This window comes from Archocentrus centrarchus, chromosome 16, assembly GCF_007364275.1.
Source record: "Archocentrus centrarchus isolate MPI-CPG fArcCen1 chromosome 16, fArcCen1, whole genome shotgun sequence".
NCBI classification, from domain to species: Eukaryota; Metazoa; Chordata; class Actinopteri; order Cichliformes; family Cichlidae; genus Archocentrus; species Archocentrus centrarchus.
Window position 1 is genome coordinate 16,690,897 of NC_044361.1, and position 16,580 is coordinate 16,707,476.

A 16,580-nucleotide genomic window follows, 5' to 3' on the forward strand; every position below is an offset into this window, starting at 1 on the left:
ATTTTATTATAGGCTGTGGCTGATAATCTTGTTATGGCAACGTGTTGAAATTCAACAAGAGCAAGAAAGTAAAAAGCTGGTCTCACCTGTCATGAATGGGTCGAAAAGAAGACTTCAGAGTCTGTGTTGGAGGTGAATCCGACCTTACAACCGTTTTCGTGATCTAAAAAAAAAAAGAAAAAAAAAAGAAGAATGTAAGTACATGCCTGTTTGGATAAAATATAGACATGAAAATGTCTAATTAAATATGATTTTTGAGCTTGTGTGTGTGTTTATGTGTGCACATGTAGTAGATGACGCCAGGATTTGATTGTGTACATGTAGAAATAGAAACAGGCACGAGTTGCACAGTTTTAAAAAAAATCCCTTTTGTTTTCCAAAAGAACATTTTGCATGTCTCTTCACTTCACGTGTACGGGTAGAGACTGTCATCGTACCTATGTGTTTGGGACTGTGGCTCTCTGGTTGGGCTTTGCTGTCATTGCTGAGCGCTGCTGACGCTGCTACCACCGGGGAAACCACCACTGAGTCGTGCTGCTGCTTGCTGCTGCTGCTGGGCCGGCAAGTGATGATTATGTTGATGGTGGTGGTGCTGGTTTACTCCCAGAAACGATCTCACATTCAGCAGGGAGTTCTGACCTAAGAAAGCCCCATTTGTCCAGTTGTGGAACTTTCCAATCTGGCAAGTGTACAGTCCGTGACTGGGGAGAAAGGCGGGGTGGGTCTGAATCTGGTGGTGGGGCGCTGATGGGTGAGTGGTGGCCCCTGTGCCACAAGGGGACGTGGGTTTCTGTGATGAGCTGTCGGGACTAGTAGCGGTCTCTGCTAAAGACCATATTTTGGGCTTATTGTTAGACGGGAGAGGAAAGCTCCCAGGTCTATCCGGAGACAAAACTCTTGTGGTGTTGTTGTTGCTGCTATCAGAGTTCTCTTTACTCCCTGGGTGAATTGAAATAGCGTTCTTAGATTTTTCGAAGGCCTCGTGGGCCTGTAGGGCGAAGGCCCGTCTTTTCTCTAAGTTGTCCAACTCTCCAGTTGCACCGACGCCACCCCTACGGTCCCTGCTCCCCTCCGTTGACTTATCGTCATCATCCTCATTGCTTTGATCCCCGTCGTTGTCGTCGATTTTGTCTATATCTATGCTTTCCAGATCAATCTCTTCCTCGTCTTCGTTTTTTTCCGCTTCGTCTCCACTTCCTAGCAAGTTACCGTCCTCGTCCTCTTTGCTCCTGCTACCCCAGGTCACCTTGTTTTCCTTCTTGAGCCTCCTCCTGGCGTTTGCGAACCAGGTAGAAACCTGCGTCAGCGTCATTTTGGTGATGATAGCCAGCATGATCTTCTCCCCTTTGGTCGGGTACGGATTCTTCCTGTGCTCATTTAGCCAGGCTTTCAAGGTGCTGGTGCTCTCCCGGGTGGCATTCTTGGGCCTAGCAGGGTCCCCGTACTGAAACTGGCCGTATGGATAGAAGGCAGGAGATGTGTGGGCTGCAAAGCTGGCAGGGTGGACGCCAGGACTGTCCTTCAGCTCCTACTGGGATCCCTTAGAAATGCAAAGATTATGTGTTTATTAAAGTGGCCCCGCTGAAATCCATGAGCACTTGATATCATGAAATTGTTAAATACATGCTTGTTATTTACACCGATGTATTATATATATATATATATATATATATATATATATATATATATATATATATATATATAATATATATATATATATATATATATATATATATATGCAATTCAAACAAATGGCTTAAAAATCCTTGAGTTACAGTTGCACCTGACTCAGCTCTGCCCACAAATAAGCTGCTCAGCTTGCAATGTATCACATGCTAGGCCTGTGGCACCTGCAACTGCACAACTCTCTCAGAGACTATTTATTAAGAAACATTGCCTGTAAATCGTCGTTATAATAAGCGAGCAGGACCAGAGAAAGTTTGTGAGTACACGCGTGGCATGCAAACTGGCAGCTTTATTATACAGGCCTGCCTGCTAAACTTCCCTCTGTACACAATATGACAAAGCAGTTTGAAGGCCCAAGTAAAGTTTTTCCTTTTTCCATCTTCTCAGCCCGTCACAGATATATTTGCATGTCGATTTTATGCTTTAAAGTCTTTTGTTTTCCTTGTGACGGAATCCACACGCAGGTCCTTCAATTTATGCAACGCGGCTGTTGTTATTTTTCGATAAAACCACTTGTTTTTAAGTTTTAGCACACTACTCACTATATGAGGGCCTAACACATACCTTAGTCAATACATTAACACACTGCAAGTTAACTATTATCACCAGATGTGTTGACCCAATAACTTCCTGACAGGTAGACAAAGTTAGAAGGGCGTTCAGCTGTGTCAGAAGGATTCACAAACTTAAAAAAAAAAACAACAAAAAAAATGAATTCCATATTATAGTTTAAGATATTTTATCGCGACAGATTTTTCTTTTTTTAATCAGTCTGATAAAAATCAGCAACTTTTTCCTTTCATGCTGCAGCTCTGTGGGGTTTTTCTTCAGCGTGAGAACCGTCTAGTTATTTTTTCTTGTTCTTTTGCTTTATGCGTAACAACAAAACATATTTTAGGCTGGATTTTTTTTCAATATTGTTTTTTTTTTTCCTTGTGTATTTGGTCAAACTTTTCACCTTGCAGCTAAAACACACCAGCGGAGGGATAAATCGATTACGCACTTAAACCAGATAACGAACAATAAACAAATCTGACACAATAAATTGCAAAAGTATTAATTCCTTTGCTTGAAGTGACCTCTTGATCATTTTCTGATCAGACAGTGTTATTTGGGACGGAAGCATTAACAATCATCTGTGTAACGTCAGTGCTTCCACAGAATTATAAGAACATATTCTTACCATTTGTGAGAAAAGAGCCAAGTCCGCGCTGGTGTATGGTAAGAAAGCGCTGTAGTTGTGTGCGTACGGGTTGGCGTACATGCCCAACACTGACGTGACAGCCGCTGCAGTGGCTGACGGACTTCCCCCGATTTCGGTGCTCCCTCCCCGGGACGAAGTCGTAAGCACTCCCGGTCTTTCGCTCCCGTAAACCGCCTGGGAGGCACTCAAGTACTGCGGGTAGCCTAGCTGGGGGAAAGACATCTCCACTGCACAGTTCTTTCGTCCGACAAACTGTGCGTAAAAGTATGCGAGGCAAAAAAAAAAGAAAAAAAAAAAAGAAAGAAAAAAAAAAGAAAAAAAAAAGAGTAAAAACCCCGGGTGAATACAGAGAAAGTGTTTAAGCCAAAGTCTCAACTACTACTGACATACAATGGTATGCAGTCAAAACAAACCGCTCTTAAATCTCGGCTTCCTCTCTTTTCTCGCGCAAAGTCCGCTGGATGTGATCTGATCAACAATTGCGCTCCGACTGACGCGCCTGGCCCTGAGGTCTCCAGGCTGATCTCTCAGATACAATTTGAAGTTGATGCTTTGATTGGCGTCCTCTACTTGAGCCTGCAAGCTCCTCCTCGTTTGGAGCAATGTGGATAATGTGAATATAGAGTGAGCACATTGGCTGGGGCCCCCTTTCTCTCTCTCTCTCTCTCTCTCTCGCTCACCCCCACCCCCCACCCACCCACACGCCACCATCACCCTTTCTCTCTCGCGCTCTCTCTCTCTCTCTCGCTCCCCGTCGGTGTTTGGAGTTATTGTATGTTAAATGTTCAAGCATTAGAGTCCATTCACCGAAGGCTTTGATTGTTGTATGACAACCTGTCTACACGATTTTACAGCTGTCCGACACAAGGGGAAGTAAACCCGTCAAGAAGGAACTTACTTTGAATAGATTTAAATTGTAATTAAAGGGGGGAAAGCCTGTCCGCTGAGGAATTAGTATTTGGTAACACGGGCTGCTGGTGCCTTTATTTAATTCAGTGACTTTTTTCTTTTCGCTAAAAGTTTGAACTTTAAATTTATTACTATTAAACTTTATGTTTTAAAAAAAAAACTACGCATTCGTTAAAGACACAAGATACTTTATAGGGACGATGCCTTAAAAAGTTTATTTGTTAAATAAATAAATACATTTGATATTTTTACAATGAATTTCTGATTTATCTTTTTAAAGTTATAGCGCTTACTTCAAGACGTTTACAGCTAACTCCCTAAACAGTTGCGGAAATTCATGCAAATTTCTCCGTATGAGTTATTAATTATGTAAGTCTTTATTGACTTCTGTTTTGGTTCCTTTAATTTCTTCATAAAGAGTTAATCAGCCAAATCTTCTCCCTGCTATTTTTTTAATTTATTTTTTTTTTGTTTCTCTCTCACTTTTCATCTGTGTGCGTGTGTGTGGACTTAAAGCAGATTGTTGTTGTCCTTTGTAAAAGCAGAGCCACTTCACGTTTCCTTGCTTTTAGTGAAAAGGAATGTGGAAATGCCACGGACCGCGTTACCGGCTATGAACTCTGCAGGTCCTTGTATCCGCAACAAAATGTTATCCATGTACTTTTACCTTCTAATTGAATAAATGACGCACCAACACACACACACACACACACACACAAAAACCCGAAAAATAAATATAAAAATAAATAGATCATAATGCAGAAATCTGTTTAGCCTTTTGTTATTTTATATATATGAGAAAAAAAAATTCTACAATAAAACCAGCTTTTCAAAAAATATTCTACAATATTGAAGTGAAAAAAAAATCGGATACAATAGTTTTGTTCACCCCCTCTTGAACTGCTTTTTCCAATTTCCAGCTCTCTCTCTCTCTCACACACATACATACACACACACACACACACACACACACACAAGGGGGGGTCGGACACTAACCTCTGCTTAACTATCCACTCCTCACACAGCCATGTGGCTCACGAGTGGGAGGGTGTTCATTTTTGACTGTTCTATTTCTATTTGATTTGATTCTCATATCACCCACCTCCCGAGTCAAAGGGGGTATTCTGTAGATCTAGATTTAATGCCTTAACGACTGAAGCCCAAGAAGTCAGTAGATTTTGATCTGCACCAGATGGCTCCGAGTGGATATTGCCGAGCGCCGAGGATCTGTTAAAAATATCTGTGGGGCACTGATGGTAATCTGGGTAACACATCAGAAAGGAGGGGAGGAATGGCAATTGTGATAACCCGCTGGAAATGTGTGCAGGGGGCTAAATATGATGGCTGCGGTGGGTTGGTGGCGGGGTGGCAGGTAGTTAGAAGACTGAAATTATGTCTAAACAGAAATGACACTGGAAATGCAAAAGAGAAGCAAACAAATCGACTCGATGACCAAATGTTTTAGAAAGACCAAAAAAGTAATTTAATAATAATAGCGATGACTATAATCATAATAAAAAAAAAATCCACACGATAAGTATGTTTCTTTCCCGAAAATAATGGGATTTTATTTTTAAAAAACCAGGAAAAAAAATGAATGAATTAGGTAAACAAAGACACGTGTCGAGGGCAATAAGCCATATCGCTCTTAACTGATTTATTGAGTGTTGTTAAAATGTCTTTGCCACCACAAGAAGCTTCTGAGTCTGAAACCAGAGAGAGAGAGAGAGAGAGAGAGAGAGCACGGTAAACTTGTTCCGCATCCTCTCCTCGCTCCTGTTTAAAACTCATCTTCATCACGTTCAGTTCTGATGCTGTGCTCATAGCAGACGGGCTTTCACCACCTGTATCTGCCTCTGTATGCCATGCGCACAGGCGCACACATACACAACGTCAAAACGACTCTTAAATACCCCCCCCCCCCCCCCCCCCGCCCCATTTGTAAAGAGAAAGAAAATCCCCCGGCTTATCATATCTGATAGTTTTATCGTGTAAATCTACAGGAGGCTCTTCATAAGCTGCTATGCCTTAATGGTCACATTCTAATAGACTAAATCACTCAGATAGTCCATAAGTACTGAGTGTTTTACATTTTCCTGCCACCAGTTGAAAAAATAATACCTGCACTCATAACACTTAATATTCTTAATATATAGTGTCATTGTTAAGTATATTCTTGATGTGTGCATTATGTTAAAGGATTGGAAACCTGTCTACATCAACCTCTGTTACCTTTACAATCTAAAAGAAAGAGATGAAAACATGGTGTATTCAGTCTCTCCTGCTCTCTCATACCTTATAGAACTAGAACCTCTAAAGCTATAAGAAAGATATCATATATTCCTATTTACGGTAGAATAGCTCTCTGCCATTACTCATGTTCAAGTAATAGAAAGAAAAATAACTGAGCAGTAGGTCTATACCTGCTGTACATTTTTAAATTACATTTACTTCAGTTATCAGATAATGACAGACACAAACACGTACAGTATTCTTTCAAACAAACTAAAAGGAAAACACTGATAAATTCAGTCTGTTAAATGGACAGCATTTTCTCTGTGTGAAAACCAATATGGTGGCAGTGCTTTACAAATCATATTTAGGACCATGTTTCATAATTGTTTTGACCTTTACCTTTACATCAAAATATCAGAAACAAACATTTATTTAAAAAAAATGGCTGAAGTGATTTATAATGCAAGCTTCTGTTATTTACCGTTTTTACAACTAAGACCAGCAGTAATCTGGGATCATGACAGTCTTATAATTAATTCCCATAACTCTTAGTTTAGTAAAAAAAAAAAAAAAAAAATCTTTCTGTGCTTAGATGCAGTTCTCTAGGATGTGTGCCAATAGGTAAACCTGAATGGCTCCGATAGAAGTTAAAGAGAGTGAACCTGCACTACAGTCACATTGGTTATGTTGACAGTTGGCTACCACCGCAGAGGTCAAGGGTGTCTCAGTGAACTAATAACTGTGGTGAAAGATACTCCTTTCCTGCCTCGAGGAGTGCCAAAGTTGAAGAAAGGTTAAGAATCTGCAGAATGTTCCTTTTGTGCTTTCCTCGCAGATTATCAAATTAACTGTTGAAACAAAAACTCTATCCTCCTGAAGAGAGGAGATTAGATGAATATCAATGATATTAATGGATCATCACAACTGTTAGACATCTTCTTTATTGCATACAAGCCCTGTACACACACTCACACGCATTGGTTCTAGTGTTCTCCCAGAACTGCGTCAGAGCAAATGAACTATTCAGCTGTGGGTTGGAGTCAGAGGACCACTGGTGTTACTGTGAGACATTTAATACATAGGCAACTGCACCACACCTTTAGGTAAGGAAACAAGGAATTTCCTGGATAATAAAAGAGGTCTATTCTGGGTCAGGATGTTATGCACTTGACAGCTAAATAGTTTGAGAGGGTGATGCCCCCCACCCCCCCAACACACACACACACTGCACCCCCCCCCCCCCCCCCCCCCCCAATATTGATGAGACAATGAACTATGAGCTTCTGGGTTTGAATTCTTGCCAATTCTGGTCCATAGATGCACATATTATATTACTATATAGGTATGCCATGATTTTACGAGTATCTTATATACTATGCATCCAAAATACTGATGAAAAGCATAGTCCACAAAGGTTCATTCCACATATTTTTGGTTTCTCAGCAAGAATAGGCTGCTGCAGCAAAAACACCACTACCACCACTGCGGCTGAAGGTATAGTAAATATATAGTCAATTAGACCCAACACTAACAGCAGAAGGTGCTAGCTCACAAATTATGATAAAGTATTGTCATGATTAAGCATCTCATCCAATTAAAAAAAACTGTTTGCTACCACACTGAGGCAACGCTATGGGGAAAGCACAGTACTTCATTAGTATTGACAAGTTTCTTTTAACTCAGTCTGGCTTCTAACTGCATACCATACAAAAGACAACAGCCAAGGATCTGACTTCTTTCCTCCCAAGGGCATTCTCAGGGGTGGGTAATGAACGGGTGGGCCCAGATTTTGATGTGGTTAGGGGCCAAGGGGAAAGAAATGTGAGAAGGGGTGTTAATTGTTTTGGCTCTTTGCTGGGGAAACATATCAACATTAGATCTAATGGAGGTTAAAGACTCTCATTGCCATAGGGGCTGGGGCTAATGAATAGCTATAGCTAGCCAAGAAGAGAGGGAAAAGTGTGAGAGAGAGAAATGCAGAGAGAGGGGAGAAAAAGAGGATGTAGCCTTTAAGGTTTTAACTGCATTGAGCTGAGTGTTTTATTGCTCCACTGAACTAAGAGGATTAACTTTAAAAACTCATGAAAGTATCTTTAGATGAAATATATATATTTTTTTCTTTTTTAAATGAGACATCTAAAATAGTAAGCGCAGCTATTTGCAGCTATATTGACAGACCTCAAGGACATCTTCAACTATAAGTTTCAAGCAGAGGGATTTCACAGGCTCCACATTTAAAGTGGTACTACCCTTTAAATGTACCTTGATGAAATATGAATACTTGCTACTTTGTAACCTGTTGTATTATACTTACAAATACCAAGTCTTCCTACATTTGGTCACATCAGCAGCAAAGACTACATAAGCTAATTAACCCTTTTGGCAACTGACAAACTAATTCCATTACTTGGTATTTAACTTCTTCATGAATAATAAATTAAAATCTTGTGAGCCAATAGGCTGTAAGCCACACACTCCCAGTCTATAGAATATGTGAATATTGCCAAAATACAGTTGCAGATGTATGCTAAGTACAGTAAACACATAATGTACAGAAATATAAAGTCCTTGTTTTGTCCCACATATAATTTTATGCTAAATCTGAATGAGGGAGACGCAAACACTGGTTTAGAACATTAGCTTAGAAATATTCATAAGAGTTAGTCTCCCATTTCAGATGTTTATTTGCTACCTCGGTAACTGAAAAAAAAATGGGAGCATGCAAATCTGCTTTCAGATGATACAATTCCCACGTTTATTCATAAACAGAGTTAATTGAATTTTAAGGAACGGCCTTCTTGGGGAAAAAGATTTTTTTACACTGAAGTATTCTTTTGAATTACACCCTTTGATAGTGGTGCAAAAGGATAGACTTATAGATAAAATGATCAACAGACAGCATGACAAATGGAATTTTAATGAGGCTTTTCCTTTCATCTGTTATCATGTTGTGCTGCTTTTTTGCTTTGGTGTGTCTTTGTTCAAACTATTGATAGTAGTTGAAACCTGCTGTTTTTATGTTGCTGGACACGCTCCCCATGTTGCCTTGGCCTCTCACTCTTAACAACACTACTATCACCTTTATCAGTGATCAGACTGACTTTGTTTTAGCTGCTTTGGGGTTTAACTTCCTGCAGTGTTGAACTGCTTATAAACACAGAGGCTGCTGGAAAAAAAAAATAATGTTTGGATTAAATTCTGCTTTTTATTTTAGAAAAAAAAAACATTTATTATTCTGTTATTCTGCCTGCATATGTTGACATCTTGGGGACTTGAGAGAGCACTTTGAATTCTAATTACTGATACCATCGTGGCTCCTGATTAGACTAACCATTGGATGAAATGGTGTCACAGATGAAAACAGCAGCCTGTCAAATTCAGTAATGAGTTTTAGACAGTGACCTAGGGAGACGAGTGGGACGTTAGAGTGACAACACCTGAAAAAAACAAAAAGACAGGGTTTTATAAGGGTTTACAGGTTATTGATGTATGAGATTAGCTCTTTGCATCACAGATCGAATCTTCCCATGTGCTTGAGTGAAGCGAAACTGCGTGGATTCTTCTTTTTGGCAAACCTCAATATCAGCTGAAAAAAAAAAGAAAAGAAAACAAGCAGTCAAATATCCTAGAATATACAACTTGAGTTGATTGATTTGGTCATTCTGATTGTGGATTAGATAAATTTGTCAGGAACAGGAAACATCCTGACCTAACAATTGTGTTTTATCATACTGCAGTCAAACGATAAAGGCTATTCAAAAGCAAAGAAGAAAGAGAAGACAGAGAATTAGAAGGCATTTATCACACTCTACTTATATTTTACTATTATTCAGTCACCACTACTGCCAACTGCTAACTTACAAATAACTTACAAATGCATACAATGAAGTAAACGGGGCTGGGGGGGGGGGGGGGGTTATATTCTCAAAAGTCAAACATAATTATACAATTTGAGTAAATCAGGTGGTGGTCAGTAAATACAGACATAATATCCATCCCTATCCAAGGCTTTCACCCAGCTGTCACTTAGTAAAAGATGGGGTACACCCTGCACAGGTCGCCAGTCTATCGCAGGACTAACACAAAGAGATAAACAGCCATTCACTCACATGGCCAAATCAGAATCACCAATTAACCTGGACTGTGGGAGGAAGCTGGAGTACCTGGAGAACACCCACACAAGTAAAGGGAGAGCATGTAAACTCCACACAGATGGGCCCCAGCCGGTCAGGGGATTCAAACCAGGAACCCTCTTGCTGTATAGTGACAGTGTCGTAATCTATGAAAACACATTATGACTTGATTTAATTGCCAAATCAGCTCATTAAGGCAGAAATTCATCAGATTCTACATAACATAACTGGAATATCAACTTTGTTAATAGTCCCTGGAAATCTGATGAGAAAAATGTTGATCAGCCAATTTAAATTCTACTTTCTACTTTTTTTTTTATTAATGTCTGCAAGATGCCAAGTTGGATAAATGACAATAAATAAATAACCATAGCCTGGATATACTGTGAAATGTTTTCTTTTTTCTTACAAAGGGGTAAATCAGGAAGCACTTAAAAGAACAAGCACTCAGTCTTTTGTATCCAGTGCAGTGATGGGGTTACTCAGAGAGTGGGTGACAGGTTGCAACATGGGATTTTACATCACGCCCATGCTGAAGCATCATTGATCCCAGCTGAAAAAGAAACCAGTCTGGGCAATGAAGTTCAATAACAACTGACTCTCATCTCAAAAGGGGCCCGTTGATCTGGCCCCTTTTGAGTGTAATTCTTTAGCATTAGTGGCTCTCAGCTGTTTCTGCCAAACATTGGCCCACACCATGAAATCTCTTGTTAAGAAGAGAGAAATTGTGTTCGCCTTGTAATTGAACTATTTTATACCCCCCCTCACCATCACTCTTGTTAACCCCCTTTTCCCACCTCTTTCCCCCCGTCTGTCCCATCTTGCTTGTCCCTATTTGTTTTCTGCTCACCCCCATCTTAATGTACAAACTCACACACACACAAACGTCCCCCCCCCCCCCCCCCCCCCCCCCCCCACACACACACACACACACACACACACACACACACACACACACACACCTTTTGTATGAGGAGCAGCACCCATCAAAATCTGAATCGATCCCCCGGTGTCATTGTGTTAGGACGTTATTTATGTGGGCATACGAGCCGCACCTGCTGCTGTGTTTGAGCAAGACAGGAACACGGCCAGAGTCTGTTAATAGTGAAAAGGGAAACATCAAAGCAGAGAGAGAGAGGAAAAGACAGAGGGAGAGAGGAAGAGGGAGGGAGAGAGAGGGAGGGAGGGAGAGAGAGGGAGCTAGAAAAGAGGAAAAGAGCAGACACCTCCGAGCCCCAAGAGTCCCTGCCAGCTCACTGCCTCGTCTCTCGTGAAATGAACACTTTCACAGTCAGTTACTCTTTAAGTAATAGATATATTGAGTTCATCCCTTGTAACGTTAGACAAATAATATATTATTATTTTTTCCTTTCCCCCTCACCTCTTGCAGCCCTCGCTTCCCCCTATTCCCCTTCCATCTCATCCCTTTTTTAGCCCATGTGTCCCTTTTCCCTCCGTTCCCCATCAACACAGGATTATGAAGGTTAAATAAACTCTGTCAAAATGAATGAATATTGCCACAACCTCCTCCCCTCCTACTCCGACTGCAATCAAACCCACACCGCCACCACTCTCTTTCTCTCTTCTATCCTCCACCCTCATTGCAAAAAAAAAAAGCAGAACTACAGGCCCAGGCTTTCTGGCGGTAGAATGAATGATCCTATTTATGTTAATGCATACATGAACGTTACACAGGTTTTTCCCCTGATAAGGCGATAGGTTAATGAAATGCTCATTTCATTTTACCAGTTGTTTTCTCTGTGAAGTTCCGATAAGTAGCAAACCAATGAAGCTTGTAATTACAATCTTACAGAAACCCGGCCAATCTGTGTATAAATCTCACCATCCAATTACAAGATGTAATAATTTTGCAGTCAAGCTGGTAATGAGGTCTAATACTCATGCATGTGATAATCCCCCCTGGATGCTGACTCTATCAGATGTTAGCTTTGTAATTATATGAGCTTGAGAAAAAAAAAATCATTATTTCATGTTCAAGTAGAAAATGAGGTTGGTGGGAAGTTAATTTTCTCTATGCTCTGTGAAGCGTAGACAAGAATTTAATGATTTAATTACAGTTGTTAGCCCTTTTTTGCGAGAGGCTTAAATTGAGCTAAGCATTTTTCATAGCCCCCGACATCAAGAGTTGGGGAACATCAAAGATTTTGACAGCATACAAAGTGATGAGCAGGCCCAGTGGCCCTCAGATTTTTTTTATCCTTCTACCCAGAAATAAGTCTTCCTCTCTTTTCTCTTGCCTGTTTTTCCTTTCCTTTCCTTTCCTTTCCTTTCCTTTCCTTTCCTTTCCTTTCCTCATCAGGGTACCACAGCCCAGGGACACCAGACTTCCTGGATAAAAGCAACATCAACAAATATTAACCGCTCTAGCTTTCACCACCGGCAGCTAATCCACTGTATGTGAATTTGTCATATCAGATTACTATGACAGTCATGGTGCAGTGCAGAATGGAAAGCATCCTCAAAAGGACAATATAGTTTAACTCCCCACCTTTTTTGAATTTCAAAACAACCTATGAGTGCTGTCTGTAGTCCTCTGATTTCCATACAGCCTTTATATGAGAGAAAGAAACTGTAAATACACTCCCGAGAGTAATCCCTAGAAGAGGAATGGCTGCTTTTGGCACTTTAAAAAAGTGCTTTGAGCAATGTAATTCAACTTCATAGTAAAAGTAGCTACTTGGATATGCAGGATGGTATGGTGTGAGGGTGGGCAAACTGCTGTCATGCATTTCTATCAGCTTTTTGAAGCCTGGAATCTGGATTTTTGATTCAGGTTTTAAAAACTTATTTGAGCAATGAAAAGTTGATATCACGAAAGAGAGGTTTTATAAATATTTTGATAATGTTTTTAATTTATTCCCCATTGCATTTTATTATTATTATTATTATTGTTATTATTATTTTAGAATCATTGATCATTACCTGAGAAAATGCTCTTAAATGCATTTGTGGATTTTTATGAGTTTATCAAACATATGTGGAGATCTGTTGTAGTCACACTCACTCTTTGCTGCAAAAACGGCTGCCAGAACTTTGCAGTTACACACTTGAATATACTTCTGCTAGGGTGTTTAAACATTAAAAAGTGTATTATTGCCTCTATTATTTCAAGGAAAATTAAGATTCAGATTTGTCTGCTGTTAGGAATGTATGCATGCTGTAGTACATTCATTTTTCTAACAGCTGACAAAAGTTTGAGGACAGAGAGAGAGAAACACAGAGAGAGTATTACAGTTGCAAAAAAATAGAAATTAAATAAGTAGGAAGTGTGACATTTAACTAGCAGAAAAACCTGTTGATTATTTTCTGTCTTTTTCTTTATTCATTTCTTTGTTTTTGTATAAATGTTTGCTTTAAAATACATAAATAGCCACACATTTAACTAGCAGAAAAAAATAGTCAAAATTGTTTATTGACTAATTTGTTAATTGAATCATTAATTTGCTCTTTTTCAACACTATTTAGAAAGAAATAGCTTGATAGTGAGTATTTAATATTAAGTGTAACATCTTACATGAGAAAAAAGTTGGCCAAGTATTGAGCCAAGCCACATTATAACTAGCATTTTGAATTACAGGTTAAAATTCATTTATCCTAAGATTTTCCTTACAGTTACATGTTCTATTGATTCTACATTAATTCAGTAATTTTATATCTGAAAGCACCCATTATTATAACTTCAGTCTTGGGAATAAAATCTGTTAATCACAATTATTCTGCTTAAATAATATAAAAAAATTAACTGTATTTTTTAAAAAAGCACACTATACTAAAATAAAGCATTTGTAATAATAATCCTGCCCTACCCATCCTCTTCCAATGACCTTTTTAATCCCACCCACAGCCCTCTCAATCCTTTCTCTGTGCTTGGCCGTGTCCTGTTAAACAAGGACCACGTTGCAGTATTGTGACCCACAATTGTGGACAGCTTCACGGCAGGTTTTGCAGGCCTTTTTTCTGCTCTGGTGTCCAGTCTGCCTCCATCTGCCACTGCCTCACCAGAGTCCCAATGGGGGAGATGGGGCTAATTCTGCAGTCAATTAGCAGAAGGGCCGCTTTTGTTCTCTCATTGGCTCCCATGGGCCCTATCTGCTTCACTGCTCCCTGACGCTAGCTCCATTTCGATGGTTCTCCCTTTCTGTCTCATTTATTTGTTCATGGTTCTCTACCTCTTCTTTTACCCCTGCCTTCCTACTGCTCTTTGTCTTTTCTTTTTCTGTCTCTCTGACATGGATTGTTTGAGGTATTAAGTGTCTGATCACCACGTTTCCCTTCCACATTCACCCTTGCTTTGTGACCTTTGTGACATTTTTAACCAAATGGTGTCTCTGGCAATTATGAGCCATAAAACAAATGGAATTATAGGTGAACTATTCCCTGACTGATGTTGATACATTGTAACAGCCATTAGCTGAAATAGCAAACATTAATCAGCAGGTTACAAAGTTAAAAAGAAAATTTTCTTCCATTTTCTAATAACCATTACATTACAATACACATTAAAAGAAAAAAAAATCTCATTTAACCTACTTCCATAAAAAGGGGCAACATTACTGAAAATAATATCCACTGTAAAATATGGTAGAAACCAGCTTTTTTCCTTTGCTTTTGATCAATGTGGCACCCTGTGGGTCTTACCCCGCTGTTGTCCCTGTGGCTCTACCTGGCCCTACTGAGCTGTACCTGTCTCAAGTTAATAAATCATTTTGGCATTATAAAATATTCAAAAGAGGAGGGGATGAGGAAAGGCCAGGTTAAAGAATTTCTTAAATTTTCATGGCATGACAGCCTGTTCCACATAGCCCCCCCTCCCCCAACCCCAAACCCAAACCCAGCCGCCTCAGCTGCTTCGTGTTCAGGTTTTTGTGTGTGAATGTGTGTGTATGTTTCTATGGGTTGGGAGAATCTCTAGTGTCACTCTAATAGTCTAGAATTACACTTGTATCAGTGTCACTAGCATATTGGGTCTATGTATACCCTTAGGCCCATCACACTCCCTTCCACCTTCCACTGTCATGGCATTTAAAGTGATACCATTTGGGCTAAGCCAGTTTTGACAGAAAAAGCGAAAAGCTGTGTGTTTTCCTCCTTGGCCTGACGACAGACCTGCAGCCACCTGGGACCCCTGCCACTGAGCAGCCAATCAAATGATATTTTACAGGATAATGATGGAAAATTGGTTTGCCTCCTTAGTGAGTGCAATCAACATTGTTCATAGGTTACACCACAGGAAGGTAGTATTTGCATTCCCTCATGTCTGTTTTTTTCAGTGCATTAATGTTTTAATTTAAGAAGTGCTGTATGTACTTCTCACAAATAACAATGGTATCGTTATTTTATCCTTTGAAGAGATAGGCCACTATAATGAATTTTGTTATATGATTACAATTAATTTATGACTGTGTTTATAATGACTGTGTTTACTCAATATAGTCCAACACTGTTAATCTGAAGAGGTTATGCTTTCTAGTATAGCAATTCCAATAAAACCGTGTTTCCTCTGTTTGTTTAGCCAAGTCAACATACTACCTTATAATCTAATGTTCTATCCTGTCAGAGTTGGATATCTTCTGTGTCAGAGCTATAGTATAGCAAAGTTGATATTTTTGCAGCAGCATTCTGAAATATATGACTCTGTATGATTCATAACACTGTCTGTGTTTCTATACACACGTGTTACATGTAACTTTTCTAAGTAAAAACTCCAGAGTGTTAAATAGTTCATTGGCCATGTTTAAATCTACCTTTCTGTTTGCGTTGTGAACACTGATGTCGGTAAGCAGAGAACAGATCAGTAAAATGAGAGTCCAGTGAAATTAGTCATTCTTTCCTTTGCTGTATCAAACAGCTGTAGAGGCCTCAGGTAAGTTATCCATGCAAAGGTTCCATAGCATATGAAATAGTGATGAATCCATGGAAACAGGGACCAATTAAAGCTTCCTGCATGGCTTTCATATCACCCTCCCCACACACACGCACTCACACACACCCAGAACTCCACCACCAACAACCTACACTATGTCACTGTCCTTCCCTTCCCTGTTCTCTTTCCTACCATCCTCTTTTGTCATACCTTTCACCATCCTTTGATCTATTTTTCTGCCCCATCCTAATTCCTCATCTTTTTTCACCCATCCATCATTTCAGTTTCACATCCTTTCAAATAAAGATGGTGCTTCGGCTTGTTGTGTCACTGTGTGCTTGGCTTCTTTTGGATAAAAAATCACAGTTGGCTACAAATGCTGTGGTATGTAGTGCAATGTGAAGAATGTAATGTGAAGGAGAGGGTAGCTGTTTAGGAGGAAAAGTTGTTAGGGTTTCTATCCGGGCCAGGTAAAGTGTTGGCAGGAATTTACACATAGTCACTCGTCTCATTATCAAATAACAATGCG

The 16,580-nt window shown here is 39.7% G+C and overlaps 1 protein-coding gene across 1 annotated transcript in view; it reads right to left on the bottom strand.

Annotated features, from left to right (window-relative positions):
* Positions 1-3,390, bottom strand: part of irx1a (iroquois homeobox 1a) — a 4,743-nt gene extending 1,353 nt beyond the window's left edge. Inside the window, 6 exon segments of the mRNA XM_030750227.1 lie at positions 87-148; positions 150-163; positions 438-541; positions 543-1,540; positions 2,870-3,142; positions 3,281-3,390. Coding sequence (XP_030606087.1) covers positions 87-148; positions 150-163; positions 438-541; positions 543-1,540; positions 2,870-3,112 — 1,421 coding nt within the window. The 5' untranslated portion in view covers positions 3,113-3,142; positions 3,281-3,390.
* Positions 3,391-16,580: the final 13,190 nt, after the last annotated feature.